This window comes from Macaca nemestrina, chromosome X, assembly GCF_043159975.1.
Source record: "Macaca nemestrina isolate mMacNem1 chromosome X, mMacNem.hap1, whole genome shotgun sequence".
In the NCBI taxonomy this organism is placed as follows: Eukaryota; Metazoa; Chordata; class Mammalia; order Primates; family Cercopithecidae; genus Macaca; species Macaca nemestrina.
In genome coordinates this window covers 70,199,304-70,225,658 of record NC_092145.1, presented here as the reverse complement: position 1 = coordinate 70,225,658, position 26,355 = coordinate 70,199,304, and the positions used below count along the sequence as shown (strand labels likewise).

General features: G+C 36.4%; 1 protein-coding gene across 3 annotated transcripts in view; it reads right to left on the bottom strand.

Moving 5' to 3' along the window:
- Positions 1–26,355, bottom strand: part of LOC105483643 (highly divergent homeobox) — a 198,947-nt gene that overhangs the window by 159,672 nt on the left and 12,920 nt on the right. For 2 of the 3 annotated variants that reach the window (XM_011744604.2, XM_071088977.1), the window contains one exon: positions 4,320–4,466. In XM_011744604.2, coding sequence (XP_011742906.1) covers positions 4,320–4,466 — 147 coding nt within the window. Of the gene's footprint in view, positions 1–4,319; positions 4,467–17,852; positions 17,962–26,355 lie in introns of all 3 variants that reach the window. The other variant, XM_024793345.2, reaches the window with a different exon arrangement.

The window sequence follows — 26,355 nt, the reverse complement described above, 5'->3', positions numbered from 1 at the left end:
GGACTCGGTCTCCACCAAAAATTTTCCTAAAAAAGAATTAAAAGAACTGAATAAATGAAAACATGAAATGAACCAGCCTTGAACAAACATGGTTCAGAGTATATTTGTTTAACTTTTATATGGATGTGTTTTTGAAGACCACATAAACTGTCAAATTTTCAATGTTTACTGTACATCTTATACAATTTAAAATTATATACGACATTAGTGTTGCTGTAATACTGTAAATAAAAGCTAATATATATTGAATCCCCATTATGTGATCTCTCTATAGATAGATGATAGATAGATAGATAGATAGATAGATAGATAGATAGATAGATAGATAGATTTTCATTTGCCTTGGAACCAAGGTGTACATACAGGTAAAAGAAAAAAATAAAATAAAAAATCTAAAGTATAAAGAATATATAATAATCTATAAAGGATCTATAATAAAGGATCTATAATAGATCTGTCTATATAGAGTGTTATATATATACATATGTATAAAAAACCTCCTTTGGTAGGTGTTATTTTTCTAACTGTGTAAATGAAGAAACTGAGGTTCAGAAATAATAAATAGCTTGTGGAAGGATATTCTACGCGCAAGTGAGAGAGCAAAGATTCCGTCAATTCTACCTTGCCTGAAAGCACATTAAACCTTCCACTACCCTACATGTAGTGGTTAGAAACTCCTGAAAATAGTCATCTCTATTGGCCATTTTATTTTTATAATTATTGTTTCTCCCATAAAGAAAATGTTCCACAAACTGTAGTGTTCCACTTTACTTCACATGAGGCAGTGGAAATTTTAAACTCACTCTGACTTTCATGAAACAGCAGGAGTGAGAATGATAAGCGGAAAGATGTATGAATATAAATGTCACAGGAGACGGGAGAAAAACTAAAAGGTTTTAAATTATATACTAGAGAAATATTTAAAACTAAAATGTTAAAAGTTGAATTTTACAAATATTCAAAATAAGTTGCCACATTATGGCTTTTTAAGTAAAAATAATCTGTGAGAAGCATAACGTATTTGTACATAATCTTTACAAAAATATAAAAGCATTACATTAAAAAATTTAATGGGAAAGCACAGTAAAATTATAAAATTTGAATTCAAGAACTATGACATCTGGAGGACAGCTCTGGGCCACTTAAAAAAAGAAAAACACACGCACACAACATAACCTACTGTGTTCTCTTCACTCAATGTCTACTTTAACTCAGGAAGTTTAAGAGTGATTTTAGTGCATTGCAAAGTTATGGCTTACTTATAAAGTTGTATAGTTTATACATGCATATGCATATTATATATAGTTTCTTATGTAGCTTAATAGATATTTATATAATGTACTCATCAAAAAGTAAAATGCAGTAGAATAATATCCATATACATAAGAAATGGCTATATAGCAACCTAGCAACCTCCCTTGTCCAGAACACAACCAACATAGATGTCACGAGATCCATGTACTTCACTACAACACCTAACCTTAAAACCAACTGTCAACAACAAATTAGAAATTGCAAAATAGAAGGGATATTAGTGATAGAGGTTGCTGTTGACAGGCACCGCGAGAGTACCAAAACTAAAATTGTTCACTAAACATTGCTCACTAAAGGGAAAAGAGAAGGAACACAAAACAGAAGCAATGGGAGAAATCACTAAATAGCAGTCTGGCGTCCTTTAAGGAAAAAAATAACTCCATATACCTTACCAAGTTGTGAGTATTATTATTTTATGGCACAGTATAATAATTGATTTCCATAGTGAAAACCCTGAGTCAAAAAGTAAGGGTTCAATTATTTTCCACATTCTCAATTGAAAAAAGTAGGAAAGTATATAAATAGGAAGGTATATAAGAAATATTTCCATTTAAAATGAAAATAAAGAAAATACATTGCCTGAGGTTTCCCAAAAGCTGAATTAAATTTTACTAAAATTTGTTCAGTTGTTATCAATTATTATCAAAATATACCAAAGCTTATAAGATGTAAATGATTCTCATTTATGTTACATCTTAAAAGATGTGTCAAACAAAATTGATATGATGAGAAGTTGGGCTTAGGAACTAATAAAGTGATATTACACAGGAAAAAAAGAAAGAAAAGTCATTCGGTCATTAATCTTTAGTGTCCATAAATTTATGTTTCAGTTCTCTCTTTGAAATTCACTGTCTCTAAACTTCTTTCCCTTTTTTCTATATCTCTTTCTTTGTTTTCTTGTTTTTTTACCCCAGTATATTTATTTTTGCTTGATGTTTTAACTTTTTAAGTTTTCTTTACATTGAGATCAAGCTCTCAATACAGTGGGACTTAAAGATTTTTTAAAAGAAAAATGCAATGAATACTTTATTAATAATAATAAAGATATCTTTCAAGTAGAACATGTAACCCTAGCAAAGTATCCGGGGAAGCGGGTGGGATATAGAGTGATGAGTCTACAAAAAAATTCCTTTTGCCCTTTAACTGGAAAAGCCATCAAAATTGTGTTGGGATTTAGATTAGGAAGACTGAATTTCTGTAAAATTTACATTGGAATGGAGGGAATGAATCCATTTTTTACACTTCTTTGTAACATGTTAACATTTTACTGATAATCTATATTCTAAGAAATTATATATTTCATTCCCATTGTTTGTTCTAGATTTTCACACCATTTTGAGCATAAATATAAATCTCTGTATTTCAACACTCTCAATATTCAATCACAATAAAGTAAGTTATGAGGGGAAGATTGCAATAACACATTGGAAATATGAAAGATTTCACAATATGAAAGATTTTCACAATGCAGCTGCCTGGCAAGGGTTTTCACTTTAAGGTAATGACAAGATAAAAGAAAAAAAAAAAGCAGAGAAAATTACTGCAGGAAAAAGAAAGTAGCACTTGTTAACTGCAATCTCATCAACTTAAAATCTAACACATTTTTATATTATATTTTCTAATACAGTTAGACATTTTGCTCTGTGGCTTAGTGAAGATATTTCAAATAAGCCATGTAGAGCTGTTAATAGGAGATATTTCTGGTTCTTAAACAAATCTGAGTATGATGACTGGTCTCAGAAAATAAGAAACAGATATCCTGGGCCGGGCGCGGTGGCTCATGCCTGTGATCCCAGCACTTTGGGAAGCCGAGGCGGGCAGTTCATCTGAGGTCAGGAGTTCGAGACCAACCTGTCCAACATGGCGAAACCCAGTCTTTACTAAAACTACAAAGAATTAGCCAGGCGTGGTGGTGGGCACCTGTAATTCCAGCTACTTGGGAGGCTGAGGCAGGAGAATCGCTTGAACCCGGGAGGTGGAGGCTGCAGAGAGCTGAGATCGCGCCACTGCGCTCCAGCCTGGGCAACAAGAGCAAAACTCCATTTCAAAAAAAAAAAGAAAAAAAAAAGAAAAAAAGAAACAGATATCCTGGATATTTTTGTCTAGAATTGGTGGCATAATTCCCTATTTGAAGGCTAATAAATATTGTAGTCTTTAAGAAACACATATTCTGAATAATTATTAAGCTATACTTATCTTTAGGGTCTTTGAAGGTACATTGAAAGCAAAATAAACTTAAGAACAGACATCCTTTCTCTTTCCTAAATTAGCCTAATGAATGTGAAGTAGGAGAAAGTTGCTAATCTTTCAATCACTAAGATTTCACACCAAGAGGATTTATAACATTTTCAAACAGACATAAAAGTTCCTATGCATTCAATAAAATCTGTGACCAGTTCTGTTAGATTTATTTCTTGTCTTTTCTCAATCACCTTCTCATTACCTTTCAAGAATGTAGCAGCTCTGATTTTTACACTGAATAACTATGACTGTGATAAAGAAAAATTTATTCCCTTAGGATTCCTTGTCCCTTACTTGCCTACCCATCAAAACGCACGCATTTTGCTTAGAAAGAGAACGTATTTATAAAGCAGACCAAATGCCTGATGAAAAATTCAGATACAATGAAAAATACGTCACCTATAGTATTCACTTGATAAATGCCTGTTTTACTGATATCATTTTTGGGGATTACATCTATATTAATTTGGGGTTTAAAGAGCATAAGATCAACAATGAATCTTAAATGTATGTATTAGATTAAAAAGCTAAGATTTTAAAAAGATGTTTACACTGCAAGGGTTTTTGTGGTTTCAAGGTATTTATAGAAACAAATATAAACTGAAAGATTAGTCCTATTTATTTTTAAAACAGTATTGTTATACCAGGGAAGTGAAGTTGTTTATAAAATTAGTGACTTCATACCCTGAGTATGTTTCTCGTATTAAGCAAATATCACTTGTAATAAGAAGCTTTAAATTTGAGTGTAAGACCTCAATACTTACCCTGACTACACTGAAGTCCAGCTTAGTCTCCTGTGCACACTGTAATATGAGCTGAAAGCAATTTTTACTTTGATTTGTCATTCCATTTTCATAATAACGCTGTAAAATCCTTTGTTGTTCTACAGTAAATACAGAACGTAGATTCATCTAAAAATAAAAGAAGATACTCTGAAAATTGGAATAAAAATTTGGTATGTGTAGAATTTGTACTCCTATTTTTTTAATACAATTTCAGTGCTTCCAAGCTGTAAGACTTCTGCAAGTGAATTAATCCCCAGTAGTGGGCAATAATTTGTGTGCTAAAGGGAGACAGCTTCTCAATGAAAAATATGCATAGTGCAAACACTTATTGAATTTATTCAGATAATGTACCAACTTTAAAGAAAAAAAACACAAAACAAAAAAGATGAAAGTCTTTATCTGGTTAGTGTTAATATATGGGGGAAAAAAAGGTAATTTCACTGAAATAAATATTTATGGCTAGTAAAGTCAGAGATGGTGGTAGCCATACGTGATCAATTATCAACAGGGACACTCACTGTTCTTTGTCAAGCAAGGCATCTGGCATATGTCTTATAGCCAGAAGCTCTGCTCTGGAACAAAAGGGTGCTTTTGTTTTTCCTCTTGGATAAAGGGATTCTTCTTATATATTAAAACAAAACCTCTCTTTAGAGCTTAAATATAAAAAAGAAGGTTTAGTGACTGTGAACATTTCTGTGCTTTAGGGAATACTAACCAAAATAATTATTTTAATAAACATAGAATATACATAAAAATTTTAAATTATGTACATTTTACTAAAAACAACCATGTTAAAACTATGTACCTTTTAATTAAATTGACATCATCACAATTTGACAAGATAAGTTAGAAAAATGTTTTATCTTTCCTGCCAATAGATAAAATGTTTAATACTAAGGGTATACAACTCTGTGAATTTAAAGAATAATAAGTCAGGTCAAACTCTTCTTTAAAAACGATAAATTCTAGTAGTGCATTTAATAAAGAATCCTTGTGATTAGATTAAGTCAATTTTGGGTTCTTGTTAAAAGCTGTCACACTAAACTTGTTAATCCCAAAAATTGACAGAAAAAAATACCACATCTTTTCCAAGAAAAGTGTCTCCTCAAAATTAAGAAAACAGCAACACATTAGTTGGGCATGGTGGTGTGAGCCTGTGGTCCCAGCTACTTGGGAGGCTGAGGTAGGAGGATTGCTTGAACCCCGGATGTGGAGGTTGCAGTGAGCTGAAATCACACCACTGTACTCCAGCCTGGGTGACAGAAACTGTCTCAAAACAGAAAAAAAGAGGAAAGAAAAGAAAAGAAAAGAAAGGAAGAAAGGAAGGAAAGAAGGAAGGAAGGAAGGAAGGAAGGAAGGAAGGAAGGAAGGAAGGAAGGAAGGAAGGAAGGAAGGAAGGAAGGAAGGAAGGAAGGAAGGGGAGAAGAAGAAAAGAAAAGAAGAAAAGAAAAAAGAAAGAAAAGAAAAGAAAAGAAAAAAGAAAAAAAGAGCAACAACAAAGCTCTTCAAGCCAAACCAGACAGGAATTTTTCTAGCATACTGTGTATGGAAATAATCAAGTACATTGACATGGAAATAACATCTTTCTCTGAATGCTTTGAACAATAAAGCTCTCTAATAAGGAAAGTAAGCAGTCACCCAGTCATCCAGTGCAGTCGGTACACCTGACTTTCTTTCTTGCCCACACAAGCATCTATCTCATCTATCTCCTATCTAATGTTAAGAGATCTGATGAGAGAAAATCAGATGTAGGCAAGCACCAGGAAAGATGAGAGTAAAGTTTCTCTCTGAAACATCAGAAGCAAAGACTTCTACGGACTTTCTGAAGGGGATCTCATTCAGTGCACTAATGTGTAAGTCTAAACTGAACGAAATTTTCAAGGATGCGTGGACAAGTGAGCAGGAACAATATCCATTAAAGCATTTTTTTTTTTTTCACTATCATGGCTGCCAGATTTCAGAGCAGTTTGGGGTTTCTTTTCCTAAATGATTCAGCCGCAGTCAAGAGAAGAGTCAGAAGATAGAGGTCAAATACCGGAAATATTTCTGGTATTTAGAAGCTGGTATGGATTTAGAAGCAAGGTACTTTGAAATGGGTTCTGAGGACAATGGTGAACTTCAAATCATTAATGTACAATCAGAGCTCTGATCCTCCTCTGCAAGGCTGTACCTACTGCAAAAAGCCTAAAGTACAAGATGTAAGTGATCACCAAGTATGATAAAATCTGCCCCATGTTTTCCCATTAGCTGGCTGCAACTCTTACATTTATCTAAGTGTGATATCAACCTACAAAACACACCAGGTCCTTCCCCATTGATACCAATAGCCAAATAAAGATGACTGAATACTAAACAGATTTCCGGATACTGCAACTCTGACAATAGACAATGCAGATGCAGGGACCTTTTAGTTTTCCCTTTAAATTCAGAAACAACAGCAGCAAGGCCACTTGGCTCAAAAGATCTACTATATTATAGGAAGTTAATTCTTTACAACAACTAGATAACCCCATTTGAGCAAGATAATTTATCATTACCTTCATCCACCCTAGTTATCTTGGCCTCTGAAGTGGCAAGATATTGAATGAATGACTGCACAGCCAAATTTCTTAATCATTTGCAACAAAATAATAAAAATAAACAGAGTTTTAAAAACAATATCTTTTAAAGTTGGGTTTTTATTTATGTGGAAGATAAAATGACAAAGCATTGGTTCCCTGGAAATTGAAGTCTGTTGGGTTGTGGTGGGGATGGTGGCTGAATTAAGGGATTGAGTGTTGAAGTAACAATTCATTTAGTTTTACCCCCAATATTCTATATTGTGCTACCCATTCAGCACATGCCCACCCATAGGAATAAGACAACCTCGGTTTTATGCTCAGCTTCATTGCTGACAATTTGGTAAATCATTTAATTTCCATGAATACCCATTACTAAGTCTGTAAAATGCTGGATTGTACAAGTCATCTTGTCTATCACTCTGGTTGCTACAAATAAGTTATGATATATGAACTCATTTGTCTTAAATTGTAAAGCATGTTATAGTTGTAATATACCTATATTTTTAGTATAACTAGGCTCTTAAGTTTATATATCATATTTAGATATGGAATTTTTCAGGTTCTACTCAGGTTTAAGATTCAGTATTTTGATGAAGATTCTAAGACATTGAGAAAATATTAAATCATGCTTAGTATGTTCTATTCAAACAAGCTGAACAATGAGTATAATTTTTTAGATTTGTTGCTTTGGAAGTACCTGAAACATACAGCTTCTAAGAATGACTGCTTCCTTAGGTATTTCAGATAGCTAAGGCTATATTTTCACATGGAAACATTTGAGATAAATTCCTATATGATGTAACACTGTTCTTACAGATTCGATGCCATACTTAAAAGCAGCTCAATGCCTTACTAATGCCCCCGCTAATTAAAACATTTGAAAAGTACTAAAAAATTAACTTATAAGTATTCATTACTGGAAAACAAGATATTCTAAATGGGATGACACATTTGGAGGCTGAGGCAGGAGGATTTTTTGAGACCAGGAGTTTGAAACCAGCCTGGGCAGCATGGTGAGACCCCCACCTCTACAATTTTTATTTTTTTAATTTTAATTAATGCGGCATGGTGGTATGTGCCAGTAGACCAGTAGACCTAGCTATTCAGGAGGTTCAGGTGGTAGGGTCTCTTGAACCCAGGAGTTTGAGGTTACAGTGAGTTATGATTGCACCACTGCACTCCAGCCTGGGTGACAGAACAAAATCCTGTCTCTAAATAAATAAGCAAATAAATAAAATGGGACAAGTCCATAAATCATCATCAATTCAAATATAACACATTCTTTCCAATATTAAAAATGTGCATTTTGGATAAATGCCATTGATGTTTTTGTTTACAAAGTGTTGAGCCAAGTTAAACATAACACATTTAATATCTTATTTTGGTCAACATGTCTATATTAATATTGTACTTTTTATCTATTGTTATTATTCACTTCTAAACTTACATACAGTAAAATTCACTCTTTTTCATGTACAGTTTTATGAGTTAAGAGAAATGTATATAGTCATCAAACCATCACCAAAATCAAGACACAGAATATTTTTTTCACTCCCAAAAGTTTCCCTATGCTGCTTGCTTAGCAAGCCCTCCAGCTACCCCAGCTCCTGGCAACCACTGTTTCTATAATTTTGACTTCTGTAGACTACCATATAAATGGAATCAACATGTAGACTTTTCAGCCAGCTTCTTTTACTTAGCATAGAGCATTTGAGATAAATATGTGATGCTGTGTGTCATCAGTAGTTTGTCCCTTTTTCTTTTAAAGTCGTACTTCATTGTATTAATGTACCACAGTTAATTCATCCACTGAAGGACACTGAATCTGTTTTGAGTTCTTGGCTGTTATGAATAAAGCTGTTAAGAACATTTGCACACAGGTTTCTGTGTGCAGGTAAGTTTTCATTTCTCTTGAGTAAATACCTAGGAATGAAATTTCTGGGTGGTATGGTAAGTGTATGTTTAACTTCATAAGTTGTTAACCTGTTTTCAAAATTGGCTGTACAAATTTGCATTCTCAAATGCACTGAAAAACATTCAGTGAAAGATTCATTTCTTTCACTTCCTCATCAACATTTATTACAGTCATTTTTTAAAAATTTAGCCATTACCTAGGTGTGTAATTGAATATTATTGTTGTGGTTTTAATTTGCATTTCTCTAGTAACAAACGTTGTTGAACATCTTTTTGTATACTTATACACCACTTCTTTGTGGAAGTGTTTTACTCAAATATTTCCCATAAGTTTTAATTGTGTTGTTTGTTTACTTATTATTGAGTATTGAGGGTTCATTATATATTTTGGATACAAACTCTTCATCAGAAATATGATTTCCAATGTTTCTCCACCTGTGGCTTATCGTTTGCTAATTATTTATATCTTGTTTGATTTCTTTTACTAGAGATTTATAGTTTTCAGAAAACAGATCCAGCACATACTCTGTTAAATAAACACCTATATATTTTCTGGGTTTTTTTTGGGGGGGGTATTACTGTAAATTGTATTTTTTTTAACATTTCCAATTGTTCAGTGCTAGTTTATTAACCTGCAATTGATTTTGGTATATTGAAGTTGTATTCTGCAACTTTGCTAAACTAACTTACTACTTCCAGGGGATTCAGTTGATTGTTTGGTATTTTCTACACAATCATGTCCACAAACAGGGACAAGTTTATTTCTTGTTTTCTGATATGCATTCCTTTCATTTTTCTATTTTGGCCTAAATGGACTGGCTAGGACATAAAGCATGATGTTTTAATAAGAGCTATAAGAGTAGACATTCTTGCCTTATTCTCAAGTTTGGAGGGAAAGCGTTAAATCTTTCACCATTAAGTATGATGTTCACTACAGGTTTTTCATACATGCCTCTCACCAGGCTAAAGAAGTTCCCTTTTATGTTTATTAAACTGAGTTTTTATTATTACTATTATTATTGTTACCACTAATGGATATTGAATTTTGTTAAACGCTTTTTCTTGCATCTATTGAAATGATTGTATAGTTTTTATTCCTTAATCTTTTGAAATGGTAAATTATGCTGATTGATTTTCAAATGTTAAACCAGCCTTCTCTTCCTGGAGGAAACCTCAGTTGGTAGTGATGTATTATTCTGTTTATATATAATTTGATTAAATTTTTAAATATTTGGTTAAGAATGTTTTAGTCTATTTTTGTGAGGGATATTTGTATGTGGTTTTCTTTTCTTGCACTGTACTTGGTTTTAGTACCAGGGTAATAAGTTAGGAAGTATTTCCTTCATTTATGTATTCTAGAAGAAATCACATGGAATTGCTAATAATTTTATTTAAATCTTTCTTAGAAATCACCAGCGAAACCATCTGAACATGGAGTTTTCTTTGTGGGAATGTTTTGAAGTACAAATTACATTTCAATATTATTCAGATAATCTATTTATTATCGAGTGAGTTTTGATACTTTGTGTCTTTCAAGGAATTGCTCCATTTCATATAAGTTGTTGAATTCAAAGGTATAAAGTTGTTTATTAATAGTTTATTGTTTATTATTATTGTTTTACTGTCTGTAAGGTCTGGGGTGATGTACCTTTTTTCTTCTTGGTATTGGTAAATTGTTCTTCTTTATTTAGCATTTATTTACTGATCTTTAAAAGATCACTGTTATTGATCATTTAAAAGAACTAGCTTTTAGTTTCATTAGTTTTGTCTATTGTTTTTCTGTCTTCATTTTCACTGATTTCTACTCTCTATTTTTTGTTCAACAAGTAATATTGAGTGCCTTCAATGTGCCAGATACAATGTACAAGGGACACAATATTTATCACAGGAGATATAGTGGATCCAGTGCTCATTGTTTGTCTTTTGATCCCACAGATTCCACATCACTGAGAGGTTATTTGGTTTGATTTTGTCCACCATTATATTTACCGGACATATTTATTTTCCTACAACACTCTGCAACCCTTGTTTTCTGCCTTGTGTCATTTTATTAAACAAATTGGCATCTGTTTTCCCTCTCTACAGGTGACTTTTCTCACCTTTTTAAGTGCTTGTACAATTTTTTTTCTTAATTCCTAAACTTCAGTGACCATTAAATTCAATCTCAACCTTTATTTTTATTTTTTTTATTTTTTACTTTTAGATTCAGGATGTATATATGAAGGTTTCTTTATTTTTTATTTTTTTATTAGTATTATACTTTAAGTTCTAGGGTACATGTGCATAACGTGCAGGTTTGTTACATATGTATACTTGTGCCATGTTGCTGTGCTGCACCCATCAACTCGTCAGCACCCATCAACTCGTCATTTACATCAGGTATAACTCCCAATGCAATAAGGTTTCTTACTTGGGTATATTGGATGATGCTGGGGTTTGCACTTCTAGTGAACCCGTCACCCAAATAGTGAACATAGTACCCAATAGGTAGTTTTCCAAATCTTGACTGCCTCCCTCCCTCCCCACTTTTGGAGTAGTCAGTGTCTATTGTTTCCATCTTTATGTCCACATGTACCTATTGTTTAGCTTCCACTTATAAATGAAAACATGTGTTATTTGACTTTCTGTTTTTGTATTAATTCACTTGGGATAATGGCCTCCAGCTGCATCCATGTTGTTGCAAAGAATATGATTTCATTCTTATTTATGGCTATGGAGTATTTCATGTTGTATATGTACCACATTTTCGTTGTCTAATCCACTGTTGATAGACACTTAGATTGATTCCATGTCTTTGTTATTATGAATAGAGCTGAAATATATATATGAGTCAAGGTATCTTTTAGATAAGACAATTTTTTTTTTCCTTTGGGTAGATACCCAGTGGTGATACTACTGGGTCAAATAATAGTTCTAGTTTTAGTTCTTTGAGAAATCTCCATACTGCTTTTCACAGGGGTTGTATTAGTCCATTCTCATACTGCTATAAAGAACTTTCCAAGACTGGGTAACTTAAAGAGGAAAGAGGTTTAATTGACTAACAGTTCTGCATGGCTGGGGAGGCTTCAGGAAACTTACAATCATGGCAGAAGGGAAAGTAAACATGTTCATCTTCACATGGTGGCAGGAAAGAGAATAATGATAGCCAAGAAAAGTGGAAGCCCCTTATAAAACCATAACATCTCATGAGAACTTACTCATTATCATAAGAATAGCATGGGAGAAACTACCCCCATGAGTCAATTGTCTCCCATTGGTCCCTTCCACAACATGTGGGAATTCTGGGAGGTATATTTCAAGTAGAGATTTTGGTGGGGATACAGCCAAACCATATCATTCCATCTCTGGCCCCTCCTAAATCTCATGTCCTCACATTTCAAAACACAATCATACCCTTCCAAAAATCCCCCAAAGTCTTAACTCATTCCAGCATTAACCCAAAAGTCCAAGTCAAAAGTCTCATCTGAGACAAGGCAAGTCACTTCCACCTATGAGCCTGTAACATCAAAAGCAAGTTAGTTACTTCCTAGATACAGTGGGAGTACAGGCATTGGGTAAATACACCATTCTAAATGGGAGAAATTGGCCAAAATAAATGGGCTATAGGCCCCATGCAAGTTCAAAATCCAACAGGGTAGTCATTAAAACTTAAAGTTCCAAAATGATCTCCTTTGACTCCATGTCCCAAATTCAGTTTATGCTGATGCAAGGGATGGGCTTCAAGGGGCTTGGGCAGCTCCAATCTTGTGGCTTTGCAGGATACAGCCCCCATCCCAGCTGATTTCACAGACTGGTGTTAAATGTACATGTCTTTTCCAGGCTCATGGTGCAAGGTGTCGGTTGATTGGCCATTCTTGTGTCGAGGACAGTGGTCCTCTTCCCACAGCTCTACTCTCTGTGCAGGGGCTCCAACCCCACATGTCCCTTCCACATTGCCCTAGCAGAGGTTCTCCATGAGGGCTCCACCCATGAAGCAAATGTCTGTAGGGACATCCAGGTATTTTCATACATCCTCTGAAATCTAGGTGGAGGTTCCCAAACCTCAATTCTTGACTTATGTGCACCTGCAGGACCAACAACATGTGTAAGTCACCAAGGTTTAGGTGGCTTTGCACCCCCTGAAGCAATGGCCTGAGCTGTATGTTGGCTCTTTTTAGCCATGGCTGGAATGCAGGGCACCAAGTCCCGACTGCACAAAGTAGCAAGGCCCAGGGCCTGACCCATGAAACCATTTTTTCTTTGTAGGTCCCTGCACCTCTGATGGGCGGGCTGCCGTGAAGACCTCTGAAATGCCCTGGAGACGTTTCCTCCATTGTCTTGGTGATTAGCATTTGGCTCCTCATTACTTATGCAAATTTCTGCAGCTGGCTTGAATTTCTCACCAGAAAATGTAATTTTCTTCACTGCATCATCAGGCTGTACGTTTTCCAAACTTTTATGCTCTGCTTCCTCTTAAATGCTTTGTCACTTAGAAATGTCTTGCAGCAGATACCCTAAATCATCTCTCAAGTTCAAAGTTTCACAGATCTTTAGGTAAGGGGTAAAAATACCACCAGTCTTTTTGTATAGCAAGAGCTACCTTTACCCCAGTTTCCAACTAGTTTCTCATCTTCATCTGAGACCACCTCAGCCTGGACTTCATTGTCCATATCACTATCAGCATTTTGGTCAAAGCCATTTGACAAGTCTCTAGGAAGTTCCAAACTTCCCTACATCTTTCTGTCTTCTGAGCCCTCCAAGTCTCTAGGAAGTTACAAATTTTCTCACATTTTCCCGTCTTCTTCGAGCCATGCAAACTGTTCCAACCTCTGCTTGTTACTCAGTTCCAAAGTTGCTTCCACATTTTTGGGTATCCTTATAGCAGTGCCCCACTTGCAGTACCAGTTTACTGTATTAGTCTGTTCTCATGCTGCTATAAAGAATTGCTTGAGACTGGGTAATTTATTAATGAAAGAGTTTTAAGTGACTCAATTCCACATGACTGGGGAGGCCTCAAAACTTACAGTCATGACAGAGGGGAAGCAAACATGTCCTTCTTCACATGATGGCAAGAAATAAAAGAATGAGAACCAAGTGAAGAGGGAAGTTCCTTAGAAGACCATCAGATCTTGTGATAGTTTGCTCACTATCATGAAAATAGCATGGGGGATACCACCCCATGATTCAATTACCTCCCACAGGGTCCCTCCCACAACACATGGGGATTATGGGAACTGTAATTCAAGATGAGATTTTCATGGGGACACAGCCAAACTATATCAGAGGTTCAACTAATTTACTTACATTCCTACCAATAGCATGTAATTGTCTCATCTTCTCCACATTCTCACCAATATCTGTTATTTTTTGAATTTTTAAAAATAGCCATTTTGACTGGCGTGAAATGGTATCTCACTGCAGTTTTATTTGTATTCCTCTGATGATCAGTGAAGTTGATCTGATCTTATATTTACTAGCCTCTTCATTTGGCTTTGTTTGGATTTAATTTACGTTTCTTTTCCTAGTTCCTTGAGATGGAAGCTTATACTGTTTATCTGAGACCTTTCTTCTTTTCTAAATACAAGCAATTAATGTTAAATTTACTTCTAAGTATTGCTTTGGTTACATTCTAAAAATTCTGATAAAGTATATTTTAATTATCATTCAGTTCAAAATATTTTCCAATTTCTCTTGTTTATTGTTTAATTAAAATATTTAGGGCATTTCCAGATATCTTTCTATTATTAATTTTTAGTGTAATTTCATTATGATTAGAGAACATACTTTTCATCATGTCAATTCTTTAATTTTTTTTAAATTGTGTTTTATGTCTCAGAAAATGATTTCTCTTGGTGACTGTTCCATGAACACTTGAAAGGAATGTATATTCTGCTGTTGGGTGGTCATTTCTAAAAATGTCAATTAGGTCATGTTGTTTGATATTATTTTTCAGGTTTTCTACATCCTTACTGACTTCTTCACAACTTTTTCTATCAATTACTAAAAGAGAAATGGTGTAATCTCCATCTATAACTATGGATTTGTCTATTTTTATTTTCAGTTCTGGAAGTTTTTGCTTTAGGTGTTTGTTTGTTTGTTTGTTTGTTTGTTTGAAACATAGTCTCACTCCATCACGCAGGCTGGAGTGCAGTGGCACAAACTTGGCTCTCTGCAACTTCCATTTCCTGGGTTCAAGCAATTCTCATGCCTCCTGAGTAGCTGGGATTATAGGCATACATCAACACACCTAGCTGATTTTTGTATTTTTAGTAGAGATGGTGTTTCACCATGTTGGCCAGGCTGGTCTTGAACTCCTGGCCTCAAGTGATCTGCCCTCCTTGGCCTCCCAAAGTGCTAGGATTACTGGTGTTAGCCACCAGGCCTAGCCAACTTTTTGCTTTATGTGTTTTGAAGATCTGTTGTTAGGCACATATACATGTAGTATTGTTACATCTTTTTGGCAAATTGACTCTTTATTCTTTAGTTATGTAATGCCTCTCTTTATTCCTGGTACTAGTTTTTGCTCTGCATTCTACTTTGCCAGACACCAATATATATACTCCAGCTTTGTTTTGATTGCTGTACCATAGTATATCACTTTCTATATTGTATTTTACCCTATGTCTTTGTATATAAAATGTATTTCTTTTATAAAACATATAGTTTGGTTATTTGATCCAATATGACAATGTCTTTTAATTAGGTTCTTTATACCGCTACATTTAATGTAATTACTGATAAGGTAGGATATAGGTATACCTTTTTATTTGTTGTTTTCTGTTTGTCCCTCTGATATTGATCTCTTTTTTTCCACTTCTTTTGGACTATCTGAATACTTTTTGGTATTCTGTTTTAATTTTTTTCTTTTTTGCTAATTTTTTGCATATATTACATATATTAAGTGATTGTTTTAAGGATTACAACGTATATATCCATTTTTTCTTTTTACACAGTTAATATTTTACAACCTCAATGACAACTATCTAGGTCCCTTTTCCCTCCCCTCTTTGTGTTTTAGTCATCATACAAAGTACATCTCTATGTATTAGAAACCCTGATACACAATGTTATCGTTTTTACTTTCAACTGTCATACATATTTTAAGGAACTTAAGAAGACAAAAATAGAACAATATTTACCCAGAATTTACCATTTAGTTTGATCCTATTTTTGCTCCTGAAACTCAAATTTTCTCCTGCTATCATTTCCATTCAGCCTGAATAACTTACTTTAACATTTTTAAGAATAGATCTGTTTGTGAAAATTTTTCTTAGGATTTTAAAATCTGAGAATGTCTTTATGTCATCATTTCTGATACATATTTTCATGGACTATAGGAATCTGGGTTGACTTTTTTTTTTATTTAAAGATGTTTTGGCCGGGCGTGGTGGCTCACGCCTGTAATCCCAGCACTTTGGGAGGCCGAGGTGGGCGGATCACAAGGTCAGGAGATCGAGACCATGGTGAAACCCCGTCTCTACTAAAAATAGAAAAAATTAGCCGGGCGCAGGGGCGGGCGCCTGTAGTCCCAGCTACTCGGGAGGCTGAGGCAGGAGAATGGCGTGAACCCGGGAGGCGGAGCTTGCAGTGAGCCGAGATTGCGCCACTGCACTCCAGCCTGGGCGACAGAGCGAGACTCCATCTCAAAAAAAAAAAAAAAAAAAAAAAAAAAAAAAAAAAAAAGATGTTTTTCCACTGTTTTACATCTCTCCATGATTTCTCATGAGAAAAATTCAGTCATTCATATCCTTGTTTTCCTATGTATATGCTGTTTTTCTATGGCTATTTTCAACATTTTTTGTTACCTCTGGCTTTCAGCAGTTGGATTACTAAGTGCCTAGGCATAATTTTATTTGATTTTATATTATTCCAAGCTCCTTGATCTTGAATCTGTAAATTTTCATCTTTTGTAAAATTTGGGAAGTTTTCAGCCATTATTTCTTCAAATATTTTTTTCTACGCCAATCTCTCTCCTGTCCTTCTGGGATTTCAGTGACATGAATACTATTTTTATATCATCCCATAGGACTTGAGGTTCTGTTCACATTTCTACATATTTTTTTCCTCTCTGTTCATCAGATTAAATAATTTGTGTTGATTTATCTTAATGTTCACTGACTGTTTCCACTGTCTTCACCATTCTGCTACTGAGCACAGATGGTGCCTTTAAAAAATTTCAGATAATGAATTTTCAACTCTATAATTTCCATTTAGTATTATTTTGTAGGCTCTATTACTCTGCTGAGAAATTCTCACAGCTTACTCTTTTTCAAGATGTTTATTTTCATCTAAGGGAGCGTAGTTATAGTAGCTGTTTTAACACCTTTTGATACAATGCCAACATCTGGGTCATTATAGGTGTTGTCAACTCCTGTTGAGTAAGTTTAAATTCTATTTTGGGTATTTTGAATATTATTTGTTGGCAACCTCTTGAGAATGTTGTTTTGGCAAAATACAGTTAACAGGCAATCAACTATGTCAGATTCAACTGCAAATATATATATTTTTTTAACTTCTGTCAGCAAGTCATTTCAGTTTTGAAATCCTTTGCTGTGTTATTTTAGGTCTGTCCTCACACTAGTACCATTTGGGTGGTGGTTTCAATGTCAATTCTATTTCCAAAGCCTTTGCTATCTATTTTGAATCTGTCCCACCCATGAGCAACTCAAGGATGAGCTTAAGCTTTCTACAGGTTGATGCCCAGTATTAAAGGATCCCCTTCCTCAACTCTTTCCTCTCCATGATTCTCCACTCACTGTACAGCCTGCAAGGGCCACTTTTCCTGGTCCTCTAGACAGAAATATAGGGTTTCCGTTAGAGTTTATTTTAGTTGTTCTATTGTCACTGCAGCATAGCTCTGCAACTGTAGCCACCATTGACAGAAAAGTGGAAGTGAGAGACAGAGACTGAAACTGACTCAGGATTTACTTTCACACTGTTGGGACTGCCGGCTGTTATTGCAGTTTTAGCCTGCAATGTACCACTCCATAGTTTCATGAGATGGATCCAGCCTTGGGTCGAAGACTTAAGAGAAATGGGGGAAGACTGGGAAACTCACCCATATATGGTCACTTCAAATTCTGACTGCCATCCTCAATCTGCCTGCTTTTGTTTACTTTTAGGAATTCTGAGGGAGTTTCTTTTAAAATTTTGTCCAGTGATTGTAGCTGTAATAATCAGGAGAGAAGGTTATAGTGGGCTTACTACATCTTGGTCAGAATTGGAAGTCTAGCAATGCATTTTTAAAATTTAGATCAAACTAAACTTTAAGGAACTTTAAGTCAAATTAAAGCTATATTATAAAATTAAAGCTATATTTATTACTGAAGATCAATACTTTTGGGTTGATATTACTGGTTTAAAATCTAAAACACACACACACACACACACACAACCGGTTTTCTTTCTCAGAAGCTTTTATATATGAAAATACAAATAACTACACTTTTGAATAAATTAAATATTAGAAATGTTTTGAAGAAAATAAAAGACGAGGGGCGGAGCAAGATGGCCGAATAGGAACAGCTCCAGTCTCCAACTCCCAGCGCGAGCGACACAGAAGACCGGTGATTTCTGCATTTTCAACTGAGGTACTGGGTTCATCTCACTGGGGAGTGCCGGACGATCGGTGCTGGACAGCTGCTGCAGCCCGACCAGTGAGAGCTGAAGCAGGGCGAGGCATTGCCTCACCTGGGAAGCGCAAGGGGGAAGGGAATCCCTTTTCCTAGCCAGGGGAACTGAGACACACAACACCTGGAAAATCGGGTAACTCCCACCCCAATATTGCGCGTTAAGCAAACAGGCACACCAGGAGATCATATCCCACACCTGGCCAGGAGGGTCCCACACCCACGGAGCCTCCCTCATTGATAGCACAGCAGTCTGTGATCTACTGGCAAGGCAGCAGCAAGGCTGGGGTAGGGGCGCCCACCATTGCTGAGGCTTAAGTAGGTAAACAAAGCTGCTGGGAAGCTCGAACTGCGTGGAGCTCACAGCAGCTCAAGGAAACCTGCCTGTCTCTGTAGACTCCACCTCTGGGGACAGGGCAATAACAAACGCAGCCGAAACTTCTGCAGACACAAACGACTCTGTCTGACAGCTTTGAAGAGAGCAGTGGATCTCCCAACACGGAGGTTGAGAGCTGAGAAGGGACAGACTCCCTGCTCAAGTGGGTCCCTAACCCCTGAGTAGCCTAACTGGGAGACATCCCCCACTAGGGGCAGTCTGACACCCCACACCTCACAGAGTGGAGTACACGCCTGAGAGGAAGCTTCCAAAGCAAGAATCAGACAGGTACACTCACTGTTCAGAAATATTCTATCTTCTGCAGCCTCTGCTGCTGATACCCAGGCAAACAGGGTCTGGAGTGGACCTCAAGCAATCTCCAACAGACCTACAGCTGAGGGTCCTGACTGTTAGAAGGAAAACTATCAAACAGGAAGGACACCTACACCAAAACCCCATCAGTACATCACCATCATCAAAGACCAGAGGCAGATAAAACCACAAAGATGGGGAAAAAGCAGGGCAGAAAAGCTGGAAATTCAAAAAATAAGAGCGCATCTCCCCCAGCAAAGGAGCGCAGCTCATCGCCAGCAACGGATCAAAGCTGGACGGAGAATGACTTTGACGAAATGAGAGAAGAAGGCTTCAGTCCATCAAATTTCTCAGAGCTAAAGGAGGAATTACGTACCCAGCGCAAAGAAACTAAAAATCTTGAAAACAAAGTGGAAGAATTGATGGCTAGAGTAATTAATGCAGAGAAGGTCATAAACGAAATGAAAGAGATGAAAACCATGACACGAGAAATACATGACAAATGCACAAGCTTCAGTAACCGACTCGATCAACTGGAAGAAAGAGTATCTGCGATTGAGGATCAAATGAATGAAATGAAGCGAGAAGAGAAACCAAAAGAAAAAAGAAGAAAAAGAAATGAACAAAGCCTGCAAGAAGTATGGGATTATGTAAAAAGACCAAATCTATGTCTGATTGGGGTGCCTTGAAAGTGAGGTGGAAAATGGAACCAAGTTGGAAAACACTCTTCGGGATATCATCCAGGAGAACTTCCCCAACCTAGTAGGGCAGGCCAACATTCAAATCCAGGAAATACAGAGAACGCCACAAAGATACTCCTCGAGAAGAGCAACTCCAAGACACATCATTGCCAGATTCACCAAAGTTGAAATGAAGGAAAAAATCTTAAGAGCAGCCAGAGAGAAAGGTCGGGTTACCCACAAAGGGAAGCCCATCAGACTAACAGCAGATCTCTCGGCAGAAACTCTCCAAGCCAGAAGAGAGTGGGGGCCAATATTCAACATTCTTAGAGAAAAGAATTTTAAAACCAGAATTTCATATCCAGCCAAACTAAGTTTCGTAAGTGAAGGAGAAATAAAATCCTTTACAGATAAGCAAATGCTTAGAGATTTTGTCACCACTAGGCCTGCCTTACAAGAGACCCTGAAGGAAGCACTCAACATGGAAAGGAACAACCAGTACCAGCCATTGCAAAAACATGCCAAAATGTAAAGACCATCGAGGCTAGGAAGAAACTGCATCAACTAACGAGCAAAATAACCAGTTAATATCATAATGGCAGGATCAAGTTCACACATAACAATCTTAACCTTAAATGTAAATGGACTAAATGCTCCAATTGAAAGACACAGACTGGCAAACTGGATAAAGAGTCAAGACCCATCAGTCTGCTGTATTCAGGAGACCCATCTCACACGCAGAGACATACATAGGCTCAAAATAAAGGGATGGAGGAAGATTTACCAAGCAAATGGAGAACAAAAGAAAGCAGGGGTTGCAATACTAGTCTCTGATAAAAGAGACTTTAAACCATCAAAGATCAAAAGAGACAAAGAAGGCCATTACATAATGGTAAAGGGATCAATTCAACAGGAAGAGCTAACTATCCTAAATATATATGCACCCAATACAGGAGCACCCAGATTCATAAAGCAAGTCCTTAGAGACTTACAAAGAGACTTAGACTCCCATACGATACTAATGGGAGACTTCAACACTCCACTGTCAACATTAGACAGATCAACGAGACAGAAAGTTAACAAGGATATCCAGGAATTGAACTCATCTCTGCAGCAAGCAGACCTAATAGACATCTATAGAACTCTCCACCCCAAATCAACAGAATATACATTCTTCTCAGCACCACATCGTACTTACTCCAAAATCGACCACGTAACTGGAAGTAAAGCACTCCTCAGCAAATGTACAAGAACAGAAATTATAACAAACTCTCTCTCAGACCACAGTGCAATCAAACTAGAACTCAGGACTAAGAAACTCAATCAAAACCGCTCAACTACATGGAAACTGAACAACCTGCTCCTGAATGACTACTGGGTACATAACAAAATGAAGGCAGAAATAAAGATGTTCTTTGAAACCAATGAGAACAAAGATACAACATACCAGAATCTCTGGGACACATTTAAAGCAGTGTGTAGAGGGAAATTTATAGCACTAAATGCCCACAAGAGAAAGCAGGAAAGATCTAAAATTGACACTCTAACATCACAATTAAAAGAACTAGAGAAGCAAGAGCAAACACATTCGAAAGCTAGCAGAAGGCTAGAAATAACTAAGATCAGAGCAGAACTGAAGGAGATAGAGACACAAAAAACTCTCCAAAAAATCAATGAATCCAGGAGTTGGTTTTTTGAAAAGATCAACAAAATTGACAGACCACTAGCAAGACTAATAAAGAAGAAAAGAGAGAAGAATCAAATCGACGCAATTAAAAATGATAAAGGGGATATCACCACCGACCCCACAGAAATACAAACTACCATCAGAGAATACTATAAACACCTCTACGCAAATAAACTGGAAAATCTAGAAGAAATGGATGATTTCCTGGACACTTACACTCTTCCAAGACTAAACCAGGAAGAAGTTGAATCCCTGAATAGACCAATAGCAGGCTCTGAAATTGAGGCAATAATTAACAGCCTGCCAACCAAAAAAAGTCCAGGACCAGATGGATTCACAGCTGAATTCTACCAGAGGTACAAGGAGGAGTTGGTACCATTCCTTCTGAAACTATTCCAATCAATAGAAAAAGAGGGAATCCTCCCTAACTCATTTTATGAGGCCAACATCATCCTGATACCAAAGCCTGGCAGAGACACAACAAAAAAAGAGAATTTTAGACCAATATCCCTGATGAACATCGATGCAAAAATCCTCAATAAAATACTGGCAAACCGGATTCAGCAACACATCAAAAAGCTTATCCACCATGATCAAGTGGGCTTCATCCCTGGGATGCAAGACTGGTTCAACATTCGCAAATAAATAAACATAATCCAGCATATAAACAGAACCAAAGACAAGAACCACATGATTATCTCAATAGATGCAGAAAAGGCTTTTGACAAAATTCAACAGCCCTTCATGCTAAAAACGCTCAATAAATTCGGCATTGATGGAACGTACCTCAAAATCATAAGAGCTATTTATGACAAACCCACAGACAATATCATACTGAATGGGCAAAAACGGGAAAAATTCCCTTTGAAAACTGGCACAAGACAGGGATGCCCTCTCTCACCACTCCTATTCAACATAGTGTTGGAAGTTCTGGCGAGGGCAATTAGGCAAGAGAAAGAAATCAAGGGTATTCAGTTAGGAAAAGAAGAAGTCAAACTGTCCCTGTTTGCAGATGACACGATTGTATATTTAGAAAACCCCATTGTCTCAGCCCAAAATCTCCTTAAGCTGATAAGCAACTTCAGCAAAGTCTCAGGATACAAAATTAATGTGCAAAATACAAAAAAACTAGCCGGGCGAGGTGGCGGGCGCCTGTAGTCCCAGCTACTCAGGAGGCTGAGGCAGGAGAATGGCGTGAACCCGGGAGGCAGAGCTTGCAGTGAGCTGAGATCCGGCCACTACACTCCAGCCTGGGCGACAGAGCGAGACTCCGTCTCAAAAAAAAAAAAAATCACAAGCATTCTTATACACCAGTAACAGACAGAGAGCCAAATCAGGAATGAACTTCCATTCACAATTGCTTCAAAGAGAATCAAATACCTAGGAATCCAACTTACAAGGGATGTAAAGGACCTCTTCAAGGAGAACTACAAACCACTGCTCAGTGAAATAAAAGAGGACACAAACCAATGGAAGAACATACCATGCTCATGGATAGGAAGAATCAATATCGTGAAAATGGCCATACTGCCCAAGGTAATTTATAGATTCAATGCCATCCCCATCAAGCTACCAATGAGTTTCTTCACAGAATTGGAAAAAACTGCTTTAAAGTTCATATGGAACCAAAAAAGAGCCCGCATCTCCAAGACAATCCTAAGTCAAAAGAACAAAGCTGGAGGCATCACGCTACCTGACTTCAAACTATACTACAAGGCTACAGTAACCAAAACAGCATGGTACTGGTACCAAAACAGAGATATAGACCAATGGAACAGAACAGAGTCCTCAGAAATAATACCACACATCTACAGCCATCTGATCTTTGACAAACCTGAGAGAAACAAGAAATGGGGAAAGGATTCCCTATTTAATAAATGGTGCTGGGAAAATTGGCTAGCCATAAGTAGAAAGCTGAAACTGGATCCTTTCCTTACTCCTTATACGAAAATTAATTCAAGATGGATTAGAGACTTAAATGTTAGACCTAATACCATAAAAACCCTAGAGGAAAACCTAGGTAGTACCATTCAGGACATAGGCATGGGCAAAGACTTCATGTCTAAAACACCAAAAGCAACGGCAGCAAAAGCCAAAATTGACAAATGGGATCTGATTAAACTAAAGAGCTTCTGCACAGCAAAGGAAACTACCATCAGAGTGAACAGGCAACCTACAGAATGGGAGAAAATTTTTGCAATCTACTCATCTGACAAAGGGCTAATATCCAGAACCTACGAAGAACTCAAACAAATTTACAAGGAAAAAACAAACAACCCCATCAAAAAGTGGGCAAAGGATATGAACAGACATTTCTCAAAAGAAGACATTCATACAGCCAAGAGACACATGAAAAAATGCTCATCATCACTGGCCATCAGAGAAATGCAAATCAAAACCACAATGAGATACCATCTCACACCAGTTAGAATGGCGATCATTAAAAAGTCAGGAAACAACAGGTGCTGGAGAGGATGTGGAGAAATAGGAACACTTTTACACTGTTGGTGGGATTGTAAACTAGTTCAACCATTATGGAAAACAGTATGGCGATTCCTCAAGGATCTAGAACTAGATGTACCATATGACCCAGCCATCCCATTACTGGGGATATACCCAAAGGATTGTAAATCATGCTGCTATAAAGACACATGCACACGTATGTTTATTGCAGCACTATTCACAATAGCAAAGACTTGGAATCAACCCAAATATCCATCAGTGACAGATTGGATTAAGAAAATGTGGCACATTTACACCATGGAATACTATGCAGCCATCAAAAAGGATGAGTTTGTGTCCTTTGTAGGGACATGGATGCAGCTGGAAACCATCATTCTTAGCAAACTATCACAAGAACAGAAAACCAAACACCACATGTTCTCACTCATAGGTGGGAACTGAACAATGACATCACTTGGACTCAGGAAGGGGAACATCACACACAGGGGCCTATCATGGGGGGGGGGGAGGGATTGCATTGGGAGTTATACCTGATGTAAATGACGAGTTGATGGGTGCTGACGAGTTGATGGGTGCAGCACAGCAACATGGCACAAGTATACATATGTAACAAACCTGCACGTTATGCACATGTACCCTACAACTTAAAGTATAATAATAATAAATAAATTTAAAAAAAATAAAAAAATAAAAAAATAAAAGACAATAGCAATAATATATTTCTAGGCATTTTTTCTTGGCATTTTAATTTTCTTGGCCATAAAAATAAATCCTTAATGTTTAATTGTATAGTCCCTAGCTGTTCTGCATAATTTGGTATGAAGACGTATGAAGATTCTCCAGTTGCCACTATACTTCCACTTCTAAGATATTTTGAGAAATCAGTCATTCTGGAAAGCTAAAGTGTATACTCTTTTGAGCAATAAAACTTTACTTTTCATAAGTTTTCATCTTAGATGAAAATATTTTTGAGCTACCATATTCACTCTCTTGAGTTTTTAAACAGGGAGTAGAGAAATAAAGTCTTTTTTTTATAAGACTGGGTCATCATTATAAACATAATTTAATAAATGGTGTTCTAATAATTGTGATACGATGTCTGTCTCTTCATTAAAACACATTAAACTCCTGCATATCCTTTTTATAGTTTCTCTTTTACTCTCCTTGTCTGTCATCGTTTGTCATGCTGTCATTGGGCTTCCCTTTAGCAATTCCCTCTCACCCCTAATTTGCCGGGTTTTGTTGTTTTTCATTAGTTTGTTTTTTCTAATCTGGTAGAAGACCAGAATTTTCTGGAAAGGCCTAAGAGGTTCACTCATGACTCTATCATTTGGACCTTACCTTGTAGATTTTGTAACACTTATTTTCTTGAATTTGCTGGATGAATGATATATGTGAAGGATTACTACTGTGCCCTTTTACTCTAGTGATAATCTATAGTAGTTAAAATGGCTATTTTGTTTCACACATTATGAGCTGAGCAGTAGTGGAATAGAAAGTTGGATTAAAATCCACCCCCCTGACCATGTGGATATATGGTTGTGGTGAAGTAAAATTTATGGCACTAATTATTTAGTAAACAAAACAACTGCCATCTTTTGCTTAATACTTAGCAAATAAGGCAAATAAAAACATTAGATGAAATATTAAATTACTCTTAACAACACAGAGCAAGCGGGACTTCCGTTGGAAGAAAGAAAGAGTTGTTGTAGAGGTTGGGGACTCTTGGATCAAACAAACTTTGGTATTCCACTCCCAGGTCAATATGTCAATTTTTGTGTATCAGTGATAGACAAAGGGACACCAGTGGGTCAAGTTCACCTCTGCTGATGTTACAGAGAAAGTTTTATCCTCAACTGTCTATACAATGCACGATAATCTGCTTTGCTCTGCCTTAACCAATCAGGCAGACCTAAGAGCATGGCAGAGAGAGAGAGTTCCTTCTCTTTGTCTCACATACTATAAGCTTCTGTATTACAGGAAGCAAATTTTCATCTTTTTTATTAACCAGCTTCCAAAACAATGCCTTGGACATAGTAAGTGCTCAAATGAGTTGCAAAGTATTATCTCCACTTCTATTTCCTAAAAAACTTTTGTGTAGATTTGATATTACGTCTTTCTTAAATGCTTTGTAGCATTAATGAGTAAAGCAACTTGGGTCTGAAGATTTCTTTAAAGGAAGATTTTAATTAAAAATTCAATTTATCTTATTAAATATAAAATATTAAGTTACTGTTTTTCTTTTACAATTGATTTTAGTAATTTCCAACTTTTAAGAAATTGATACATTTCCTTTAAGTTATGGAATGTATAGTCATATAGGTTAACTTTGTGGGTATACTGTTTAATGTCTGTACAGTCTATTGCGATACATTCTCCCTCACTATGATATTGGCAATTTGCGTCCTCTCGCC